Here is a 21,128-nt window from a genome sequence, read left to right on the forward strand (position 1 = left end):
TGTTACTATAACCACAGCAAAAAGCCATCCATGCTGCTCTATGCATGCAAGCGATCTGTTGCTTTAGGAAGGCATTTTGGATGAGCAGCTAGGATGAGCCAGGGGAATGTGGTGAAGCAGCACTGTGGTTGCTCCTAGAGCTCTGCAGCTTGAGAACCTTCTGACACCTTCAGGCAATGTTTGCTGCTGAGCTACATTGACTGCATCATTGACTACTTGCTCAGGGCACGTGATATCATAAGAGAGCAAGGTATGCTAATCTCAGCTGTGTCTTGTTAAGAATGAAAGGGATCAGGCTCAACATCTTTTTATGAGGTAGATTTATGAGATGAATCCAGCATCTCCTGTCTGTGCATGCAGATGTACCAAATAATTCAGTCCTAGCATTGCCCTTGTGTTCATAATAAAATTATGTTAGCAGAAGAGATGGGTTTAATAGTCAGTGGAACCTGTGACTTGGTATTGAACTATTGGAGCCTATAAATGTGCGGAGGAAGCCTTGTATTTAACTGCAACACTTAGCATTCAAACAAGTGTAAGAAAGCAACCAATCATTGCAGATGCACAAAATGAGAAATAATAGTTGTGATTTTGGGCTTCACTGGACTACAGTGTAGCTGAAGCAAACAAGAGTCAAACAAAACCCCACAGAACAAAACTGACTAGATATAACTTTGCATTTCCAAGGCATCAGAAAAGGGCTGAGCTTCTTCAGCTCCCCCCACTCATAGCAAACATATCGGTAATGGGATCTGTAACTACTGTGGCAATGGGAAGGCAGTCTGTACTGCTCAGGGTTGAGGAGTTTAATGCAAATGTGACACAGCATGACTGTATCATCAATACTTAATGAGCCCATGGGAAGTTACTTACAATTAATCTGGTGACTTCGCAGTGCAGATGGGGAGAATCCTTGAAGCCAATGCCGAACACCCGGACACGGCTGCAGTCAGAGGTGCGAATGTCACATAGGCCCCTGTTTTCCAAGCTTGTGATTTCCAGAGCTTGCTCTGAAATGACAGAGTTTAGACTGTAACGTGCTGTTCCTTTCTGGTTTATCAGAGGTTTTGTGGTTGTTGTTACAGTGTTGCTTCAGCTGACCCTGTTAAACTGTTGACTGGAAGGATGGTTTTTATGGTGTAGTGTGCAGAAGCATCTGGGTGGGAAGTGGAGATATCTGAAGATGGCTGAGCCACCAGACTCCTCATAAGATGAAACATCTGTGTAAAAGGCATTGTTTTTTATTTTAAAAGCTGTGGGTGTAGTTTAATTCTGCAGATGTTCAGCATAGGCTCTGGGATAGCACAGTACTCGGGAGGTCTCTGACACCCTCTGTCAATATCAGCAGTCTGTCAGGACCATGGCCTCATGTATTCCTTGATACCATTTGTAGTTCTTGTGGTCAGGAGAAGCTGTTATGATGACAAACAGTATAAAATAGAAGACTTGCTTCTTGTTTCCCAGACAGTATTTAACAGTAGGAGTATGACTGGGAACCCTGGGAGGCACGACACACTCCTGCATGGTGTACCATGAACTATTCGCCTCCTGCATGACAGGGAGAGGCTGCAAAGCTTTTCTAGTTCCCTTCTCCATCACTGTTGCTCTAGCAAAATAATATTGCCCATCAGTTTTCTCTGAGCTGTAGCTTAACTAAAACAGAAGCTTAATATTTTAATGGTACATTGGCTCAGTTCTGATTCAAGGGGCAAAATGCCCTTAGCTGAGCTGATAACCTTCCCCATACCTTGCTGTTCCTTTAGGGCTGTGCTGTTTATGCTCTAAGGAGGATGAATGCTGTTTAAACATTGCCAGATTGCAGCCCATAACAGTAGAGCTGCATGACTCTCTTTTTTATTTTTTATTTTTTTATTTATTTATTTTTTTTTTCAGAGAAAGGAAGGAAAGCAATATAAATGTGAGAAATAGTGAAAGGGTTTTTTTCTGTACTTCTGAAATTCTTCTTTTTTCTTTCTTTCTTTCTTTTTTTTGGTTAGAGATTTTATTGCAGCAGTATTAGCAGCGCTGTCGGACACTTTGCAATATTTACAAGAAGAGAAATGGTTTACAGCTTAGCAGCATTCGTGCTAGTTGTGAATTCCTGCAATGTACAAAAATATTAGTCAGACGGATAGAACGGTTTTGATAAGTTGCTTTCTTACGTGGATAGTGCTTAAAAAAATAATTTAAAAAAAAAAAAAAGCTTCATTACGTTTTTCATGAGATTTTAATAGTTCCCCCTACTAGTACTGAAGTAGCTCAGATTGCATTAACATTTTCATTTCACTGCGGTTTTTCAGGCTTCTGTGGGTGAGGTAAAACCCCATAACTTGGGAGTGAGGAGGCACAGGAGCATACTTCAGCAGACCTTCCTCCTCCAGCACCAGGCTTACTGGCTGGTTTCTTTCTGATGAGCTATGTGTGCTTTCGAGATGATTCCTTACATGTCTATGGGCATCCTGGCATTGCTGTGTTGGGGCCATGGCAAAATGAGTCAGCCTCAGTGCTTTCTGAATTGACTTTGGAAGGAGCTGCCCAGAGGGGTGGTGGAGCCACTGGAGCTGTTCAGTAAATGTGGTGGTGTGGCACTGAGGGACGTGGTTAGTGGTCATGGTGGGAATGGATTGATGTATGGACAAAATGATCTTTGTGGCCTTTTCATCATTCCGTGATTCTGTGACTTACAATGTCAGTAGAGACTTTCATGTCTCTTTCACTCAAACCATTGCATATGCACTTGTGTGCAGCATCTTTAAGTTGTTCTAAATCTGGAGGAAATATGTTCCAATATATGTGGTGGGTACCTTCTCCCAAGATGTGTGGGCTGGTGTGGGTTAATCAGGATGAAAAGGAGAATTCTTTGCTGGTGGAAGGGGTGAAATGCTTATGTAAGAAGAATGCACTTTGATGAAGGCAGTTAGGAAGGAAGGGACTAAAGCTCAGGCTTTAGACCTCAGTATATGCAGCCCATCACTTAAAACAATGTTACTTACTTTTAATTTAATGCTTTTTGAAAATGAGACATCACAGTTAATGGATGTAGGAATTTTAGGCATTTACTTTGAAGATGGTTTTCTGTCTATCCCTCTGTCTTCCATTTTTGGCATGTGTGAACCAGTTTCAACTGAACGTGGAAGAGGAAATCTCAGTGATGTTAGCTATGGAGAAGTGTCCTGGCAGTCAGTAGTTGGGTACTCACCCATACCCTCTATGGGGAAAACTAAAGTAAGGCTGTTGCGCTTTGCTTCTGGTGTTAGTGGAGGGGAAATTAATGAGCCTATGTATGACAAATGCTCAAGGGCCACGTAGTTTCATGTGTGATAAGGAAATTAAATTAGAGAGCCTGAAAAGACCCAGCAAATGAGCTACCAGTAGTTCAGCAGAAAATTAGTGGGGAGGAAGGCAGAAGTAGAGGGGAGAGCTGGGGAAACTCACAGAGGTGAGAGCAAGGCCAAAAGTTCAGGTATGCACAGAGTCATGGAGGTATGACAAACAATGAGTGATTTCCATGTTGGGGCAAACTAAAGAGGAAGGAGACAGTCCAACTCATGAAGAGGGCTTTGACTTCAAGGTCTCTTTTAAAAGGCCCCCAAGATCTTGGGTAACTAGATAGAAGCATGGGTTCAGTTCCACTTGGTTGGTAATGTTTGCTTTGTGCAAAGCAACAAGCAGGGAGCAAGCCCCATCCCTCTGCTTCACTCACAGAAGGAATGTACTGGAAAGATCAGCAAGCTCAGTGCTGCTGATGGTACATGCTCCTTCTGCAGGCATTTACATGAGTCAAACTTGACAAGGAGCACAGACTACATAATAGATGTAAAAAAACCCTGCATGAATACTCAATTGGTTTTATAGGTATTTGCTGTAGTGTATTATATAAATGTGCATAGACATCGAAGTAAAATGTCGACATTTGACACAAAATCAAGAATTTTGTAAAACTACACATATTGAAATCTTAGTGATGGACAGGCATAGTTCATGTTTGATTTCTGCCTTTGATTAGAAATATATCCTAGCACAAAAAATAAACATCCTTCTGCAGTGTTTGAAAGCTACACGTGTAACTTTGGGCTTGGAGCAGCAGACCTGAAATCAAAACTGGCAAGAAGTTTGTTCAAATAATAAGAAAGGAATGGAGTGCCTTTGTATCTTGCTCAGGGTGATAAATAAGCACCTAGATCATGAAAAGCAAATCAAGCACCATATCATAAGCATCAGAGGTGATCTTCATGCTGTTCAAATGGAAAATTGCCCCTGTTGATAGACCAATACAATATTTATAAAGCAGGTTTTTAGAAGAAGGTGGAGGCACACAGGCCAAACTCGCTTTGCTGTATCCTGATGTGGCTGGTTGGAGGCCAGCCCTGTGCTGGAAGTTATCAAGCTGTCTGAGCAGGCTCCAGGGCTTACTGGCATGGCTGTGGGTGCCCAGATACATGACTGAGAAGGGTCTGGCGAAGGCAGCCTGGTGCTTGGTTATCTCACAGCTTGGGCAAAGCAAGTCTGAATCTGCCTCCTTTCAAATACATCCAAAACTATTATCTATATTTAGTATTATTACAGCAATCATATGCACAATTATTGAATGTATTATTCTGGAATTCATGATGTACTTAACCCAAATCTCATTTGAAAATCCTCCCTAAAAAAAAAGGACTAGCTATTTTATTCTCTCAGGTTTTTTGCACACCAGTTATTTCCCTGGCTCCTAGGAAAGGAGCATGCTTGTCCCTGCTTGTAAAACTCAAAGAACTTGAGTTTATCCAAGTAGCAAGTTACAGATGTATGCTCCTTAGCTGACGTGGAGAGGACCTGGTTTTCTGCTTTGATGGTCTGTGGTATCCAGGGTGGATTGCAGTGTGTGTTTGTTACACATGAGCCAAGCTTTGCAGTCAGGGTACATTTTGGGTCATGCCGGATGGCCATAAAAGGTGGCCAAAACCTGAGATCTGAACAGAAGCCTGAGAATCTATCCTGAAAGTCATCTCCGGTAAATATCACATTTGACTAAACCCCCATTTACCTGCCATTCTTTTTACTGATTGTTTCTCTCTAAATTTTCTGGTTTGTCATATCAGCAATCAGTGCCAGGGACTGCAGTGAGAGCAAGAGCAAGCCCTGGCAGAGGGTGGCAAAGGCATTTTGTGAGTACTTTAACTCCCTGCTTGTGAGAAATGGACTGCTTCAATTTCACACTGAAAGCATCCATGTGCTGCTACAATATGGTAGATTATTTTTGCTTTAGAAAGCTCACTGTGACATTTTATGTCTATTTGATCTCTTCTATTTTTAAAAGGCTCGCTAGCAATTTACTTCAGCAATAGAAGGGGAAGAAAAGTGTGCTGTTAACTATAGAATATTGCCTCTTTTCTAAATGGCCCTGAAAGGTAGTAAAATATAAGATCTGGTTTGCACGTTCACAGAGCTCATTGTCATACCAAAGCAGATCTCATTGTCAGTCTCTCGAAGGCACTTCAGAACAGGACCCTACAGAGCAGCACACCAAGCAAAGGCTGCTGTGTTGGAGCTCCAAGGGATTTTGGCAGGAAGGGGCTTGTGGGCATCGTCATGGATCTAATGGCCAAGCTAGTGTTTTTAGTATTTTTTCCTTCTTTATACTTATTGAGTTGGAGTAAGATCCAGGTATTCTGAACATTTTTATTCACAGTTGTTTGAACGTTATATATATGTGTATAACATAAAGAAGGCAACAGTCTCTTTTTCAGGGTCTGTTTTGACAGGAGAAGAAGAAATGCGTTCAAAATAAAGAGGCAAGATTTAAATTGGACGTAAGGAAGAAAAGCTTTTTACAATAGTGAGTGCCTCTAGTGAGGCACTAGCACCAGTTGTCCAGAGAGGTGGTGGATGCCCCATCCCTGCAGATGTTCCAGGTCAGGCTGGATGGGGCTCTGAGCACCTGATCAAACTGTAGATGCCCCTGTTCACAGCAGGGGAGTTGGACTAGATGGCCTTGAAGAGGACCCTTCCAACTCAAACAATTCTATGAATCTATATACTGATAGATTCTAGAATAGAATGTGGATAGATTTATAGGAAATAAAGCACAGCATAAAGAAGTTTTAGATTTACACTTAGATTTTGCCTTTGATCGGTTTAAACTGGACCTTTAAACATCCAGTAAGTTTTAATTCTATAGCTCATAAATTTATCTTGTTTGGGTGTGTGTATCTGAGGAAGGAGGTTGTTGTTTGTTCCGAGCTTTTTGTTTTGCTTTGGTTTTAACAAGATTTAAGGCTGAAATTTCCTGCAGTTCCTGCAAACAGCATGGTTTAAAGAAGTTATACACATGTCTGGATTGTCTGGCTTGGGTCGGTTTAAATCAGATCTGTAATTTTGTAAAATTCTCCAGCATTTAATTCTATGTACTTCAGAAAATGGCTTTGTTTAACTGCATGTCTCTCTGAACCTCCCTCGCTGCTTTGCATTGAAGCAAATAAACTAATCACCAGAAGAAGCTAATCTCCTTGATCTGATTTGCAGGAAATGTTATGGATCACTAAGCATGCAACCTTCCATGTCCCTTATCATGAGGATTTGGTATCCTTTTAAAACTTAGTTTCTATTGACTTTGTAACTATCGGACTAATAGCACTTTTACAGCTCAGCCAGGTCTGTGGTTTGAGTGGAAAGAACTGGGAGTTAAACCTGTAGACTAAGGCTGGAAGTGATGTTTGTCTTTTTGGATGTGTATAGTGTCTGCTATATCAAAAAATAAAGGAAAATAGCTATGAAAAGAAGAAAAGCCTCAAAACTGACACGAAGCCCGTCAGTCCCTGAGAACTCAGTAAACTGTAGCAGAAATATGTTTTCTGTGACAGAGAAAAGACTGTCTGCGTCCATATAAAAGGTGGTATCAATGGTAGGTTAGTTTGGGGTCACTTCTCTTTCTTAAATTATATTTGAGTAAATTTTTTGGGTCAAAATCAATAGTTACTTATTAATCACATAACTTCATTCATCTAAGATGCTGTTGTTAGCAACAGTTAACTTGTTATTAGTTTGCAATTAGCTTAGTAGCAGTAGTAGTTAACTCATGCAGATGAGGCCCACTTCTCTGTGGATGTCTTGGTGAATGAAATGCAACATTTCTAAATAAGCATTTAAAAATATATGAATTTTAAATTTCCCTTTATAAATTGGTTTAAGTGGGAAAAAGCTGAATAATTGAAGCTAATAATATTACTTAATATGTGTTTTCATATTTATTTTCTAAACTCTTTTTTGAGGATGATCTGGTAAGCTGAGGAAAGAGTTGGTTATTAAGCACAGATAATATCTCTCAAAATTAAGGTTTTCATATTCAAGTTGCATTTAATCTCTTTTGGATAGTATTGATATCTCTGTGAAAATTCCTTCATTTCTTTAATGTCATCCTGAGGAATGTGAGAATAAATTCATAATGTCTTTGAGCGCTAAGTAAAGAACATGGTCCCAGGGAAATTGAAGCAGTGTATTAAACAGTATTTTTGTGGCTATGGTATATAGGGATCTTCATGAAGTGTTCCATACCTTACAGACATTATTACTGAAGTGTATTTGATAGAAACAGTTGAGTTCGTTTCCAAACTGTAATCTAATAACAATGCCTTATTTACTGTCCAGTAGTTGTCAAATGAACACAAGTACACATTCAAGGGAACGTGGGCAACAACGACATAGGAAATTTTCAAACATCCTTCCTCACTGGGATAGATGAGAAACTCAGAATTATAGAAAGAAAAAGGCAGTAATCAGTATGAGCAAAAGGAGAAAAGAAAGGAATATTGGTAAAGATACCTAATTTTTCCTTGATAAGGTAAACTTAATCAAAGTGCTAGTAATGATGACATTGCTAATACTGTATCCATCAAAGTCAGCGGAATTCTTGTAATGAAGGGGAAAATTAAGCCCAAAGATTTATTAATTGGCAATAAATAAATAAATAAATATGTATTTAAAATAATAATGCCCATTTAATAATTTCATATTTATGTAGTAATAATACTTCTCTTTTGGCCAGAAAATTGTAATTGTAGCACTGTGGTGCTGCTTCAGTACCATATGAAGGGATTTGCCCAATCAGCCAAAAGCTTGGTGGTGTATATTTGCTTATTTACTAATCTACAGACCAGTTTTAAAGATCAGTCAGTTCCTGTGGAGAGGATCAGGTAGGAATTCCATTATTTCAAGCATCTGTCTATTTCTGAGGCACTTTTGGAGATATAAATGGTTTGGTTTTTCACTGAAGGTTTTTCACTATGTTATACCAGCACTGCAGGCTGGTAGCAAAGGCTACCACCTTTACACTGCTGAGTAGTGTGTTTCTTTGTAGACGTCCTACTGATTTAAGGAATTAACTGCTTTTTGTTGTAGAGTCCGGTATGTGTTCTATACTTTGTATAGACTAATTTATGCACAACAAGCTTCTATTGACCCAGTACACCCTAATGACTCCTATGCTGCTGTGAAGTATCACGCCAGCAAAGCATGCATTATGTGAGCTGAAGAGAAGCCATTTACTTGACAGAATAACGGCTCTTAAATAACCATAATGGCACCATGATCTGGAGTGTAAAGACCACTGAACTGATCGAAGGAGGAGAAATATTTATTACAAAGTCAATATGTTTGAACACAAAATCTGAAGAGCAGATACTTGACTTAGACAACTTAAATCCACTGTTCACCTCAGGATCTCAAAACAACTTAAACCTTTAAACGGCTCCTTCACGTTTCATCCTTAGGAACAGGAATTAAGCTTTAAAATCAAACATAATTGTATAGACAATGAGATTAAACCAGTACTTATCTCATGAACCTAAAAGTGATCAAGAAATGTGTGGACATGGTACTGAGGGACGTGGCCACTGGCCATGTGGGGATGGGTTGGTCTTGGTGATCCTGGAGGCCTTTTTCAGCCTTTATGATTCAATGATTTGAAGTCCCTGCCTTTGGCCTGCAACAGCTGACCCATTGCTGCTACTCAATATACTTTTATTTTAAAATACTTAGGATTTTAATTACAGCATATGAAGAGGACTTGACTGAAAGCAATATGATGAATTCAGATCGGCCTATAAATTAAGATAGGTCTATACATCCCACTGTTGTTGATAGGCTCAAGGGACCTGTATAGCAGTGGTTCACAGCCCTGAAAATGCACCTGGGATTCACAGAATTTATTAGGAACGGTATCCAAATGGGCAGACACACATTGTGATGTGATGATTTTCCATCTCTGAGTGTGCGAGATAAGTGTTAACTTTCCATCTTCTCACTGTCCTTTTTGCTCACTTCTTCTCTTTGCTGTCTATATTTTTTTCCAGAACCTTCCACATAGAAATTTAAACTTCAAGTGTCATTACCTCACTGAAACTAATTTGTTCTTATTATTCCTCATTACCTTTTATCTTGTAATTGCTCTTTAGAGCTTCATACAATCTGCATATTACACTCCTCTAAGTGTGCTTTACTAGTCCTGACTTTCTTTTTTATAATCAACATGGTCAATATATACAAACGGTAAGCACCAACCTGATTTGCTATGCGCAGTAATTGGATTCTGCATTTAATTACAGGCGGTAACGACATTTTAAGCACCTTATACAGGTGTTGGGGGAGGGGGTGTGTGGGGGGGAGTGGTTTATGAAATGTTAAGCAACATTAAGATAGCCAGAGCTTCTGGAGCATTGCCAAATTTCAGAGGTGCCTTTCAGCTCCAAATTGCAGTTTTCATGGGAGGATAATTATAGCTTCGGCCACCTGGACCGCTCCTGCTGGAGGCAGGCAGAGCGAAGGAGGGCAGCTTTGCATCTTCCCTCTTTATCCATTTCTTCCTCCCTCCCCCCTCCACCCCCCCCCTTAAATTATTATAAATATGTTACAGATTGTATTCTGATCCCTCAAAATACCGAGTGGCCATCTTTGTTTTTAGTGTGCGTGTGCTGGTCAAAACCAGTGGCAGAACACATTGTTCTGAATTGGCAATATAGATGAGATTGGGTGACCTTGAAAAGATACTTGAATTATATTGATGGCCTCCTTGATCTTAGGGGAGTTTGAATTCACATATAAAATTTCAGCCAGAGAAAATTAGACGGAGATTTGTTTTGGAACTAATGAGAGAATATATGGCCAAGAAGAGGAGTTGCTTTCTCCTTCGTTACCCATGTAATGCAGGAAAGTAACTTTTCCTAGCAGTGGAATTTAAACATTAACATGTCCAAAATCAACATACTTCATTTTTTTTTTTTTTTTTCTGTTTCTTTCTCTTTAAAATACATTCATTTAAACTTAGAATGTGTAAAAAGACATTCTGTCATATTCAAGACATTGATTTCCTTTATGGAAATTGAAAGAGGCAGCAGTTTCATATGTCCTGTAGAACCCTAAATCTTAATTTCTACTCCTTTTTTTGCCTTGCTATGCAACCTGTGCTTATTAACAAAAAAGCCCAAAGGCTTATCCTGCTTCTGCCTGCACTGTGAGGGCTGCCTGCACTCACTGGACAGGTCAGGCTGTGTGAGCTGCCTGTCAGGGAGCTCAAGCTGCTCCCGTTAGAAGATGCAGCTTTATTTCTGAGATTAATCTTAATTCTTCATCTCTAATAGCATTTTCTGGTGTGAAATCCTGGCTTTAGTGACATCAGCAGGAGTCTGAGGACATCCAGTCTTCTGAACTGGTATTTAAGAAGCACATCATTATTCTGCATATTGCAGTACTTTTGCTTGCAAATAGATATTACATCATATGCTGTTTGAGTAGTACATTTCTGCCTGTGTAATGTAAAAAGGAGCAGATATCTTTAAAGAACTTTGCCAATAAAACTAAAATCAAGAACAGCTAAAGGTGAAGCTAGCTCTGGTACTTATATCTTGTTTGTCTGTACTGAATTAGCTAGCTGACCTTTCCTAAGCATTATAATGTCTGAGTGATTGAAGTGCCAGAACTCAAATTTTATTTCTCCTTGTAGGACATCTGACCTCTGTCTAGATGTGTAGGTTTCCTTTACATTGTGTTTCCAAGATCTGGTACTTTTATAGGTACATAGCTTCTGTAGTGTTATATAGAGGAATGGAGAAAAAGTATTCGAGGTCACTCAGAAATGAATTCATAAATAGACTGCAATCCATGGAGCTCACTATAGTATATCACATTGCTTTGCTCTATGTCATCACAGCACTCTTCCTTCTTCATAGTCAATACTGGAACAAACCTCATAGAATCATTTGAGTTGAAAGGGATCTTTAAAGGCCATCTGGTCCAACTCCCCTGTAGTGAACAGGGACACCTACAGCTTGATAGGTTGCTTGGAGCCCCGTCCAGCCTGACCTTGAATGTCTCCAGGGATGGAGAATCCACCACCTCTCTGGGCAACCTGTTCCATTGCCTCTAAGTTGAAGGGGTAAGTCAACTCAGGTTACAAAGTCTAAAGCTTCGACTTTTGTCTACCCTTCCCTGTATCAGGACTAACAAATGACAATCTTCATACTGTTACCACTGACATTAGGGGAAACTTACACTGCCTTCCACTCATCTGCTATTTGGAAGAGCTGAGGACACTTTGGGTGGCGTGCTTTGGGAAGATTCCTTCTTTACCCAATAATCAAAAATGTTCTCAATTGTTTTCCATATGTTGATGACTTTTTTTTCCCTGTATTTTTAGGGGAAAAGAAATACAATTGAATGAAAACTACATTTAGTTAAACAGCTGTTTTTAAATCCCAGTTCTCCCATTTTAATGAGAAGCAGCCTGTAAAGTATTATCAATAAATATTTTGAACATATATTTTCTTTAGGATGTGGAATTGCTAAATAGTATTACTGTCTACATGAATGCCTAGGTACCAGCATTTCCTGTTTGAGATCCTTATTTTCATATTTAAAACAGCTTAGGGGTTTCTGTGGATTATGGGGTCTATTATGAAATGTGCTAAGTGGTCTGGGCTTTACTCTGTACAAGCTGGCAGGTGGAGTACAAATAGAAAAATATATATATATATATTTGGCAGAGAAGATTTTAGGTGTTGAAGTGAATTCCACCAACCTGTTGTGACATTTTGATTTCTGTTTTTGTTTTATGTTCTGCACAAACGTGTAAGTTTCCAATATACTCAGGATGTGAAGTAGAGCATGGGTGATTGCTGCCTTACCTCTCTGGGATGAACAGCTGTTGATGAGAAGGCACTATATCATCTCACTGGTATGGTGGGGAAAAAGAAAATTGAATGGGAATTGTTCCCCAGGTCAGGGGCACCCTTGGGAAGACATGTCTGCACATTGAAAAGTCATGCCCCTACCTTTCCTTCAAGAGAAAAATAAATAGTGGTGGCTCAACATGGCAATTTCTACTACATTTGTATTTAAAGCTTTCTGTTCTGAGCTCTCTTTACTTAGCTAGAGAGCATTCTGCTCTTCTTGGGCTGTAGTTATGGATGTGTTTTGTAGGTTTTCTCAAATGAAAAATAATATTTGTACTTAAAGTTTATGTCTACAGAAAATATTTCAAGGTATTAGTTATAAAATACAGGTTCTTAGCTGTAATGTGCACTGCAGCTCAGGGAGCTTGTGGAAGCTTGGGGAAGGTGGCATTAAGCCGTAATGTACAACAGACATGGATCATTTTACTGCTCTTTGACCTGGTGAATGAGCTGGGAGGAGTGCTCTTGGTAGAGCCTGTGTTAAGCCTCAAAGCCGTCCTCATGAGTTATGCTGTAATAAAGTGCTAACTGGGCACAAACTCAGAGCGAGGCGGTTGTGGGGTTATAGATGTGGCAGCACTGAGGTTAGTGTAGTTTGAGGTCTGTGTGACAGAGCACACCCTATTGCCTTGAGAAGCTGGGAAAAGTCAAGGGAATTTTATAAGAGTGCCTTCTGTGTTTTGTTAGGCAAATTGCTCAAGCAGTGAATATTAATTTGGCTGTGCCTCTAACAAACTCGCACCAGTATTTTCCCAATTGCTGTGGTATATATCTTCTGAGTGCCCAAAGCCCAGCGTGCTGCTGTAGGGGCCTGGCTCAGCCTGAGGCTGCTCTGAACATGCAATGACAAACCTCAGTGTCTTTAGGACAGCTCTCACTCATAGCAGATCAAAGTGGAGCCCAGGAGAAGAGGAGAACTGGAGCAGTGCTCTCCTCCCAGTGCAGTCCCAGGGCAGGTTCTGGGCTTTGCCCTTGTTTATAGTTGATATAACAGCAAGAAGACAAGGTGCCATTAGCTTTTGGTTGAAAGGTCATACTGAAGTTATTTTCCTTTAATCTGAAGTACTTCAACCATAGAAAAGCAAAACAAAATTTAAACATCTACTCTAAGCAACTTCCCTCCCCTGGCTGTATCACAGAGAATGAAGTTAAATGTTGAATAATTATTGCAAAATTGCTCAGACTGCTTTTCAGTCGCTGGTGTCAACTCTCTGTGTGAAAGAGAATGGATTTTTCAGAAGTTTAGAAAAGGTAGGAAATGATCCTATAAATTTTAGCTTGCCATTAACAAGAAGCAAATGCCATTAGCAAGAAGCCACTTTAAATCACTGCAATGAAGACGTGTTTATTGTAACGAATATGGGTAATCCTGTCCTAGCTAGTGTCTTGGGAGCATCAGATGTGCTGCTGAGCTCTGGGCACATAGGCACAGACCTCAAATAGGAGCTTTTGATGTCCTAAATACAGGATAATATCCAGTAGGCTCAGCAACACAGCAAAAGGCTTTCCCTCACATTTGGGATGGATGAAGGAGCATACCTTGTTATTTCAGCTTAGCTGCAGTATATTTCTTAAGCTGCAGGAACCCGACTGCGTGGCCGAGCCTTTGTGACTTTGAACATAAGCTGATGGGGTTTGCTGGGAGTGCTAGCATTTATATGTGTGCTAAGTTTCAAGTGCTGTCAGTGCTCACACTAGGCTTAGATTCATCCATTGAAGGGGTGAACTGTAAAGAAGAAACAAATCTAGTACGATAATCATGTGTGTAAATGTAAGGTGATTCAAAAATATTTGTGTAATCAGGTCTGCAGGTTCAAATAGGTCCCGTGGCTATTTTATGGCTTTGGTCATTTTATTTGTTCATTCTGTCATGTAATTTTATTTTCTTTTAACTAATACAATGTATAAAATTTATTTTCACATTTTATTCTCTGTTGATAGGGGGAAAAAAAAAGAGTATCTGTACAATGTTAACATGAATATTGACCGTGAGGTGAACAGGACCCTCTTTTTGTCAGAAACTTGCTTGTCAGCATGCTGGTGATAGATCAGATGTAAAGAAAATCACTTCTGCAAAACCAATTTGCTAAGGGACTTGTAAAATCCATTTTTAAAAAGTTACTGAGGCGAAAAAGCGAAGGACCAGCCAACCACATATTTTGATCAGCTCTTCAAGGTCAAAAACTGATTACTAATTCATCAAATATCTTACTGGTAGCACTGTTTGAAGAGCAAACAACTCTGTGCAGATGTTCTACCTAATAACTCTAATACCATGGAAAGATGGCTAGGGTAGGAACAAACAGAATTTTTTACTTACTTTTGGCAGTGCTACAATCATAGGAACTGTGGTCTCCAAAGCATTGGCAGCCCATGTCTGTGCATTGTCCATTGCCGTTACAGAAAGCAGGACAGCGAAGAATGGTAAGGATTTCCTCCTGGGTAGCAGATGGCTGGCTTCCAACACGAAACACTTTACCTCTGTTCCTTAGCACTTGTCTTTCACATTCATTCTCCAAGAGCGCTATCAGTGCTGTCACCCAGGCCACGTCATCCTTGAGCTGCAGATCTAACATGCATATATTGATGGCCTCGTCTATCAGTTTTCCCAGGAGAGCCTTACACACTAAGGCAATGGTGGAATTTGCAAGAATTTGGTGGCAAATCTCTTGAGCTTTGGCAGAGGTTAGGCCACTGGGAGTGGGCCATCCCAGTGGGAGTTTTATCCGAATCCCTTCAAAATAATCCTCTGGGAAAAAGTAGGCAAAGCTTTCCGTGTCTGTCTGGCTTGGGTTATGCAATGGGTGAAGGGCTGAGTATTCAAAGTAGTCTTCTTGTCTTTTTGGTCTCTGTAGTTCTTCTGTTGGCTTGGTAAAGTTAAGGGAACTTTTGTTTTTCATGGAAGCATTATGTGAGAAATGTTTTAATCGCTCCTCGTGGCTACCTCGCTTTTTGACTGATTTAGGCACAGATCTCTGATCAAAAGACTTGGGTGACGGTTCCCCATCATCTCTTGAAGCAAACTCTTTGCCTGAGTGAGTGATAAACTCTGATGTCACATCCAGATATGGGATTGCAAAAGTGTAATCCACATTATCATAATGGCAACCAGGAGATTGCATCTGAAAGGCATTCAGTGTCTTTACCAAGGGCATGGACTTTGAGCTCTCCTTCTGGCATCTGTAGTAATTTTTATTTTGCTTCCCTTCTGAAGATGCTGGAGTTTTGTCAAATAAACTCTTCCCCGGAGGTATTCTGGTTTAAAAATACAGTGAGATTAGAGGGAGGAAACTTTGAACAAATTGATCTATGCTGCTAGGTAAACTTTCTTTCCCCAAGGTTGGGAAATGTATAAATTCTCAATCTAATGAAGTCTGTAAGAAAATGCTTAACTTAAATCTTTGTTTTCTTTAGTTTAGCACTGCCCTTCTTGAGTTGTTCTGTACTTTTTTGAGCATGAAACTGGAACTTTTTGGTAACAGATGCTTAAGTGCATTGCTGGAGCAATGCCTAATTGTGGGATGTCACTTTGCAGGACTTTTTCTAAGGTACAGGTTGCCCTTTGCATATCAGACATGAAATAAGGCTTTGGATTCGTCTCTAGTGTGACTCAGATATAGCTTGGGGAATGGAGAATACTTCCTCTAAGAGTTGATCTCTATGTCTTTCTGTTGGCATGCTTAATTTCTGTCCTCTAACGGCACTTTCTTTGAGCTTTTCTTTTGATACAAAGCAGTTTTCTTTTGATCGCAGGGTTAGTATATCACATAATGAAAGGTGATTTTTCCACCCCTTTTTAATTTACTGCCACTTTAATGATGGATGAACTTCTTGAGAGTTCAGTTTGAATAAACAGCCATGATTGAAGTTTCTCTGGAAGTTTTATGATCTTTTTTTGTGCTGTGCAAGAGGAATCCTGAAGCTTCATAGAAAAAAAGATATGCTTCTTGTCTCAATAGTTGGCAGCACTTTGTTTCCAGACGAATTTGAAACATTACCAAAAGTGTAAATTATTTTGGCATCAGTTTTGTCTTGCAGCCAAAATATAGGGGGTTCAAGAAGGTGAAAGCATTTGTCAACATTGTAAGACAAACCCTAGATACTGTTGTAGAAAGCCGATTTGACTTCATCCAGTTTTAACAGTATATATTGAAGATGGCATATGTGATGGGGATGTACGCCTTGGAAAGGCTTGAGGCCCCGGAAACCCCTGTGTATGCCTATAGGCATACACTTCTGTGAGCTAGGAAGGACCTCTGCACAAGATAACTAAACAAATACTTTTTTGCTGCCCATAACCAAGGTAGATCTGAAAGCAAATATTTCAAGGTGAATTGGATGCTAATACAGAGCGAGAGTCCAAAATGAATAGAGATGCTCCTGATTTCTCTATAACTAACTGCAGAAAGTATGAAAAAGATATTCTATCTACTTAACATACATGTTTAAAAATCATCTCTTTCTTGTTCATGTGCTATTTAGAGACCGGGAGGTTCTGATGTTGTTTTATTGTCTAAATATTGCATTGGAAAGCCAGTGTTTAAAACAGATTTGTTTTTGGCTGCTTGGGAAAGGAGGGAGCCAGTGAAAAATCTGAGCTGTCAGATGGTGAGCACTCAGCCTAGCTTCAGGTTCTGCAGAAAGCATAGCATGCTTTAAGTGTTATTTAAAATGAAATTAAAAACAGCAGCAGTACAGTGACCCTCCAGGCTGTGTGTTTTATTGCACCATTTCTCCATTGGTGGATCAGTGACCGATCCAGTCTCTCCTGGATGTAGTAGTAGCTTTTTCATTGGCTTAGTTGGTTTTTGAATCTGGCTCTGAAGAGTCCTTGAGACTCCATCTTTGCCAAAATTAAACTCATTGCCACTGTTGCCCTTTGCACACAGCTGCAGCTTCTCATACCTTTCCTGAAGGTATCCCCCATCACATGCGCCAAGCATTAGTACATTCCTCACTGTTTTATAAGTGAATTCCTTTATGTTCTGCTCTGGCTTCTGATCTTTTGACAAACTTGTTTTGAACAGCTGCTCCCAATGTTCTTGTTAACCTATCTTCAGGTAGGAAGAAGTTTGTCGTTCTCGCACCAAACTATTTCTCCTTTTTCCTTCCCAGAAGCAAGCCCTGACTCATCCTTACAATTTTAAGGCATTAGAGATGGCAGTTGATTTCTAAGTAGAACATGTAACTCCATGTCAAAACTGCCATTAGATAGCCATTATGTAGGCTGGTCAAATATATCTAGAGTATGGTAGAAGCATTTGCTCGTTACCTGAAATGAAATAAGTCTAAATTTTGTTGCATTTACTGTGTGCTAAGTTCCCATGCACAGATTAAGTAAGATGTTAAGTTTCATACAGACCAATCAGACTACAGTTTGGATCTGATTCAACTGTACCAGGTTTTCACATGCTCTTCCCATACTGGATTGAAATGAGTATCATGGCCTGAGATGGTCTTGAGATATCTTCACAGGTAAACATAACCGGCCATGTCCACCTTAATTTTTCTTTATTTGAAAAACACAATTCACAAACCTACACAGCCAATCAAACCTGTTTCAGATTTGGAAACACCTTTTAGGTGTTCTTTAAATTCAAAAATATGAAATTAAAGCGTGGACTCCTGGCTCTGGTTCCAGACCATCTCTCTCAGGAAGTTCAAGGTTTTAGAACCAACCATCATCATCAGTGGAGTAGATATTAACTTTTAGCATGGTACATTACCATGCTCTGTCAAAATGTAACATTTAACCTATACTCATATATTGCAATTAGTGTTCAGGAATAAAAGAACAAGGGAAATACCAAACCCTTAATTAATCCCTATTGTCAATTATCTACATTTTCCAGTGCAGGTGAGAACTGCATCTTTTTTTTTTTTTTTTTTTTTTTTTTTTTTTTATTTTTTAACAGCTGAGTGGGATCTTAACACAGCTGTTAAATTGACATGACTTGTGAATATAAAACTTCTCCCTGGTAACTGCTGATGCTCATTGTGCTGACTGAAAAGCCAGCCACTGTGCTGCTTGGATGACAGGGCCTCCAGGCTTCCCTTGTCTGATGAAGCTGATCTCTATTCCAGGTTATTAGGGGTATACATAATGAAATAAGTGCATCAGCATCCCTGGAATAACTGCTATAGGGCATCTCCCAGCCTGTGATCCTTTCTCACTTTGTACCTCCACTCCTCTATGAAGTCTTCCTCAGGCATATTGTTCAAGTCGTTGTGACCGATCCCATCAAAGCGGCCACACAAACCTCTGGTGCTGTTGAAGTCACTGCTTGGCGTCCTCACTGTCAAGCCCATTCCCCACTCGCTCACATCGGCTCGAACGAATGCTCCCGAAGGGAACAGGATCTGAAGGGACAGAAAAACACAGTGTATTGAAGCCACCACTGAGCTTTTCTTATGCAAGAAAAAGTGCCCCTTTCTATAAATGAAAATATCAAAGTAGAAACATGGTGATGCTGGTGGTTATTTAAGATCACTCAGATGCACTGCAACTATTTATTTGTGCTATTATTTAACTTGTTTTCAGTTCTTATGTTGCTACCATCTGACAGTGTTACATAAACATAAAGCCATGTAAGTACTTTCTTTTTAAAGTAATAATTAAATTCATTGAGATTTTCTCACTGGTAAGTTACCAGATAATTTCTGAAGCCACTTCCATGAGAACAAGCCACCCTCGTGTCTTTGCCAGGAAATCATTTCTTTTAGATAAACTGCCAAGTCTTGAAAAACAGCTTTCTTCCCTCTGAAAAATCGTTTCATTTTCCAAGGCTGGATTACCCAGAAAATGATTGTGTTTTAAAGTAGATAAAGCAATTTTCTCATTAAAGAACTTCTGGTAGGCTTATACTGACCTTTAAAAGAAAAAAAAATAAAAGAAAATGGTGAGGGTAAGACAAAGAAGTAGCTGTGCAGATAATGGATTTTTCAGATTGGTGGTCCAAACAAATTTAAAAAGAAAAGAAAAAATCTGTTCAACTTCATTGTATTTTTGTTTTCTTGCTTTTATTTCACTAGGCAAGAAGAACATGATTGTGAAACTGATCTATGCTGGGAGAGGAAGGAAGAGTGCTCTATCTGGATATGTAGCCTTAGTATTTTGATCCACAATTGAATGTTAATAGTGAATTTTGAAAAGCACGTTAAATGGATGGAAACATCTCATTACAATGATTTCTAAGTATCTCATTTTTTTAAATCACTCCTGGCTGAGAATAATTGATTCAGCCAAGTAGCATCCATTGCTTTTCTTTCCTATTGTTTTTTATTCTTTTTGGTCCTTTATAGTCTTTTCGAAACCAGACATATTAATAGCTATGAGAAGTGAATAACTTCTGTTTGTATTTATGTGCTGGAATCCAGATTTACATTTTGGCTGCAATAAATAACTATCTTGTCCATTTTAACTTCTCAGCCCTCATTTCAACAAGGAGAACACTTCTGTGGAGCTTGAGACATTGGCTGTATGTTTTGCTTTCCAAGGGAGCTTAAAAAGCCGGTTGTTTCAAAGCATAGAGCAGAACAACTGCAGTTGACATACTGTTGGGCAGTGTTTGGTTTCCTCCTTTAGAAAGACCTTTGAGTTATGTGCTTTCCTGTTGGGATGAGCATCTCCCACAAGGCTGTCTATGAAATCCTTAAGGCCAAAACTGCTGTTTCAACCTTCTGTGCTGCGTGAATGGGTATTTCCAGGTGGATTTATTTGCAGAAGTCTATAACCCTTCCTTTCCTGCTGCCCTTGGGCAAGGCAAGCCATCTGCAAGGAGGAGCTGACCGCAGCCCAGATTTTCTTAAGCCACCTGGATTTAAAACTGCTGGCAGGAACTCTGCAGAAGCTATTTTTTGAGACCTCAGCTTAAAGAGAAGAAGGTGATGGGCTGCTGAAAACTGCTGCAGAAAGGCGTAATGCTGTGCAAATGGAGGTGTACTGCTCATTGTGATAACTCAGGGACAGTATTTGTTGTCTACAATTCCATTCAGATCAGGGCAGCATTCCTATTCACATACTAGCGCTGTCCTAATTTATTTTAAACACAAAGGAAATCAGTGAAACTTACATGAGGTGCAAATGAGGATAGGGTTTCTTGCTACGATTATTCTAGTAATAAAACAGTAATTGTATTGCATTCAGTTGCAAAATGAAATGACAGCTTGCTTTCAGCTTTTCCTCTATTCTGTAATTAACAGACTTTCAATTACTACCTCATCAAGATCTTTTCCAAGTGAGATTGCAAGGACAGCCAAACACAGGCACTCCCTGGCAGCGTTCTGGCTCTGCTGTGGACCTATCTTCACCCAAAATGTCTCCTGGCAATAAATCTTGATGACAAAAGTTTAGGATAAAATTATCTTCTTGGCTGTAATTTCACCCCTCTTCTCCCCACCAAACCCCTTGGTACAGCCCACTCTCATTCTTATAGTGATTTTACTGGATTAGTGTGGAGAAATTAATGCAAAATTTGTTGTGGTTGGATAATGTTTTTAGGCAAACACTTTAAATTATAGCAAATGTCACACATTTGTTGCCCATTTTTATGGCTTTTGAGTATGTTATCTGTCTGTATCTGGCTAACATTGCCTTGCTTTTAGTTTAAGACTGCATTATTTTACCCGTGATCATTACTTCAATATCTATATTGTAAAGCTCTGCAACAGAATTTGCGTCATGGGCTTGGTAGTACTTAGCATGAGCGAACTAAGAGCAGCATGAGGAGTAACAATACTGGCACTTTGATATGTCTAATTTCTAGATATCCTTGTTTTGTTTGTTTTACATTTGATTAAATCAATGCTTCCACCAGCTTCTTCCCCATGTCTCATTTTCCAGTACATTTTGCTGCAGACGCTCTGATGGCTTCAGATGGATACTTTTCACAGCAGCGTCGTTAATAATTCAGAAATATTAAGCTC

General features: G+C 39.6%; 1 protein-coding gene and 1 long non-coding RNA gene across 4 annotated transcripts in view; one reads left to right on the plus strand and one right to left on the minus strand.

Annotated features, from left to right (window-relative positions):
* The window catches only part of LOC116653676, a 36,365-nt gene extending 16,892 nt beyond the window's left edge, over positions 1–19,473 (plus strand). The window contains exon 3 of the long non-coding RNA XR_004307955.1: positions 19,236–19,473. This is a non-coding gene — a long non-coding RNA (uncharacterized LOC116653676). The remainder of the gene's footprint in view (positions 1–19,235) is intronic.
* LOC107317000 (von Willebrand factor D and EGF domain-containing protein-like) overlaps positions 1–21,128 on the minus strand; it is a 160,988-nt gene that overhangs the window by 72,783 nt on the left and 67,077 nt on the right. For 2 of the 3 annotated variants that reach the window (XM_015869184.2, XM_032445856.1), the window contains exons 10-12: positions 18,385–18,563; positions 14,524–15,458; positions 874–1,010 (exon numbers count right to left, since the gene is read on the minus strand). In XM_015869184.2, coding sequence (XP_015724670.1) covers positions 874–1,010; positions 14,524–15,458; positions 18,385–18,563 — 1,251 coding nt within the window. Of the gene's footprint in view, positions 1–873; positions 1,011–14,523; positions 15,459–18,384; positions 18,564–20,420; positions 20,538–21,128 lie in introns of all 3 variants that reach the window. The other variant, XM_015869183.2, reaches the window with a different exon arrangement.

Source organism: Coturnix japonica, chromosome 7 (assembly GCF_001577835.2).
Source record: "Coturnix japonica isolate 7356 chromosome 7, Coturnix japonica 2.1, whole genome shotgun sequence".
Taxonomy (NCBI): Eukaryota; Metazoa; Chordata; class Aves; order Galliformes; family Phasianidae; genus Coturnix; species Coturnix japonica.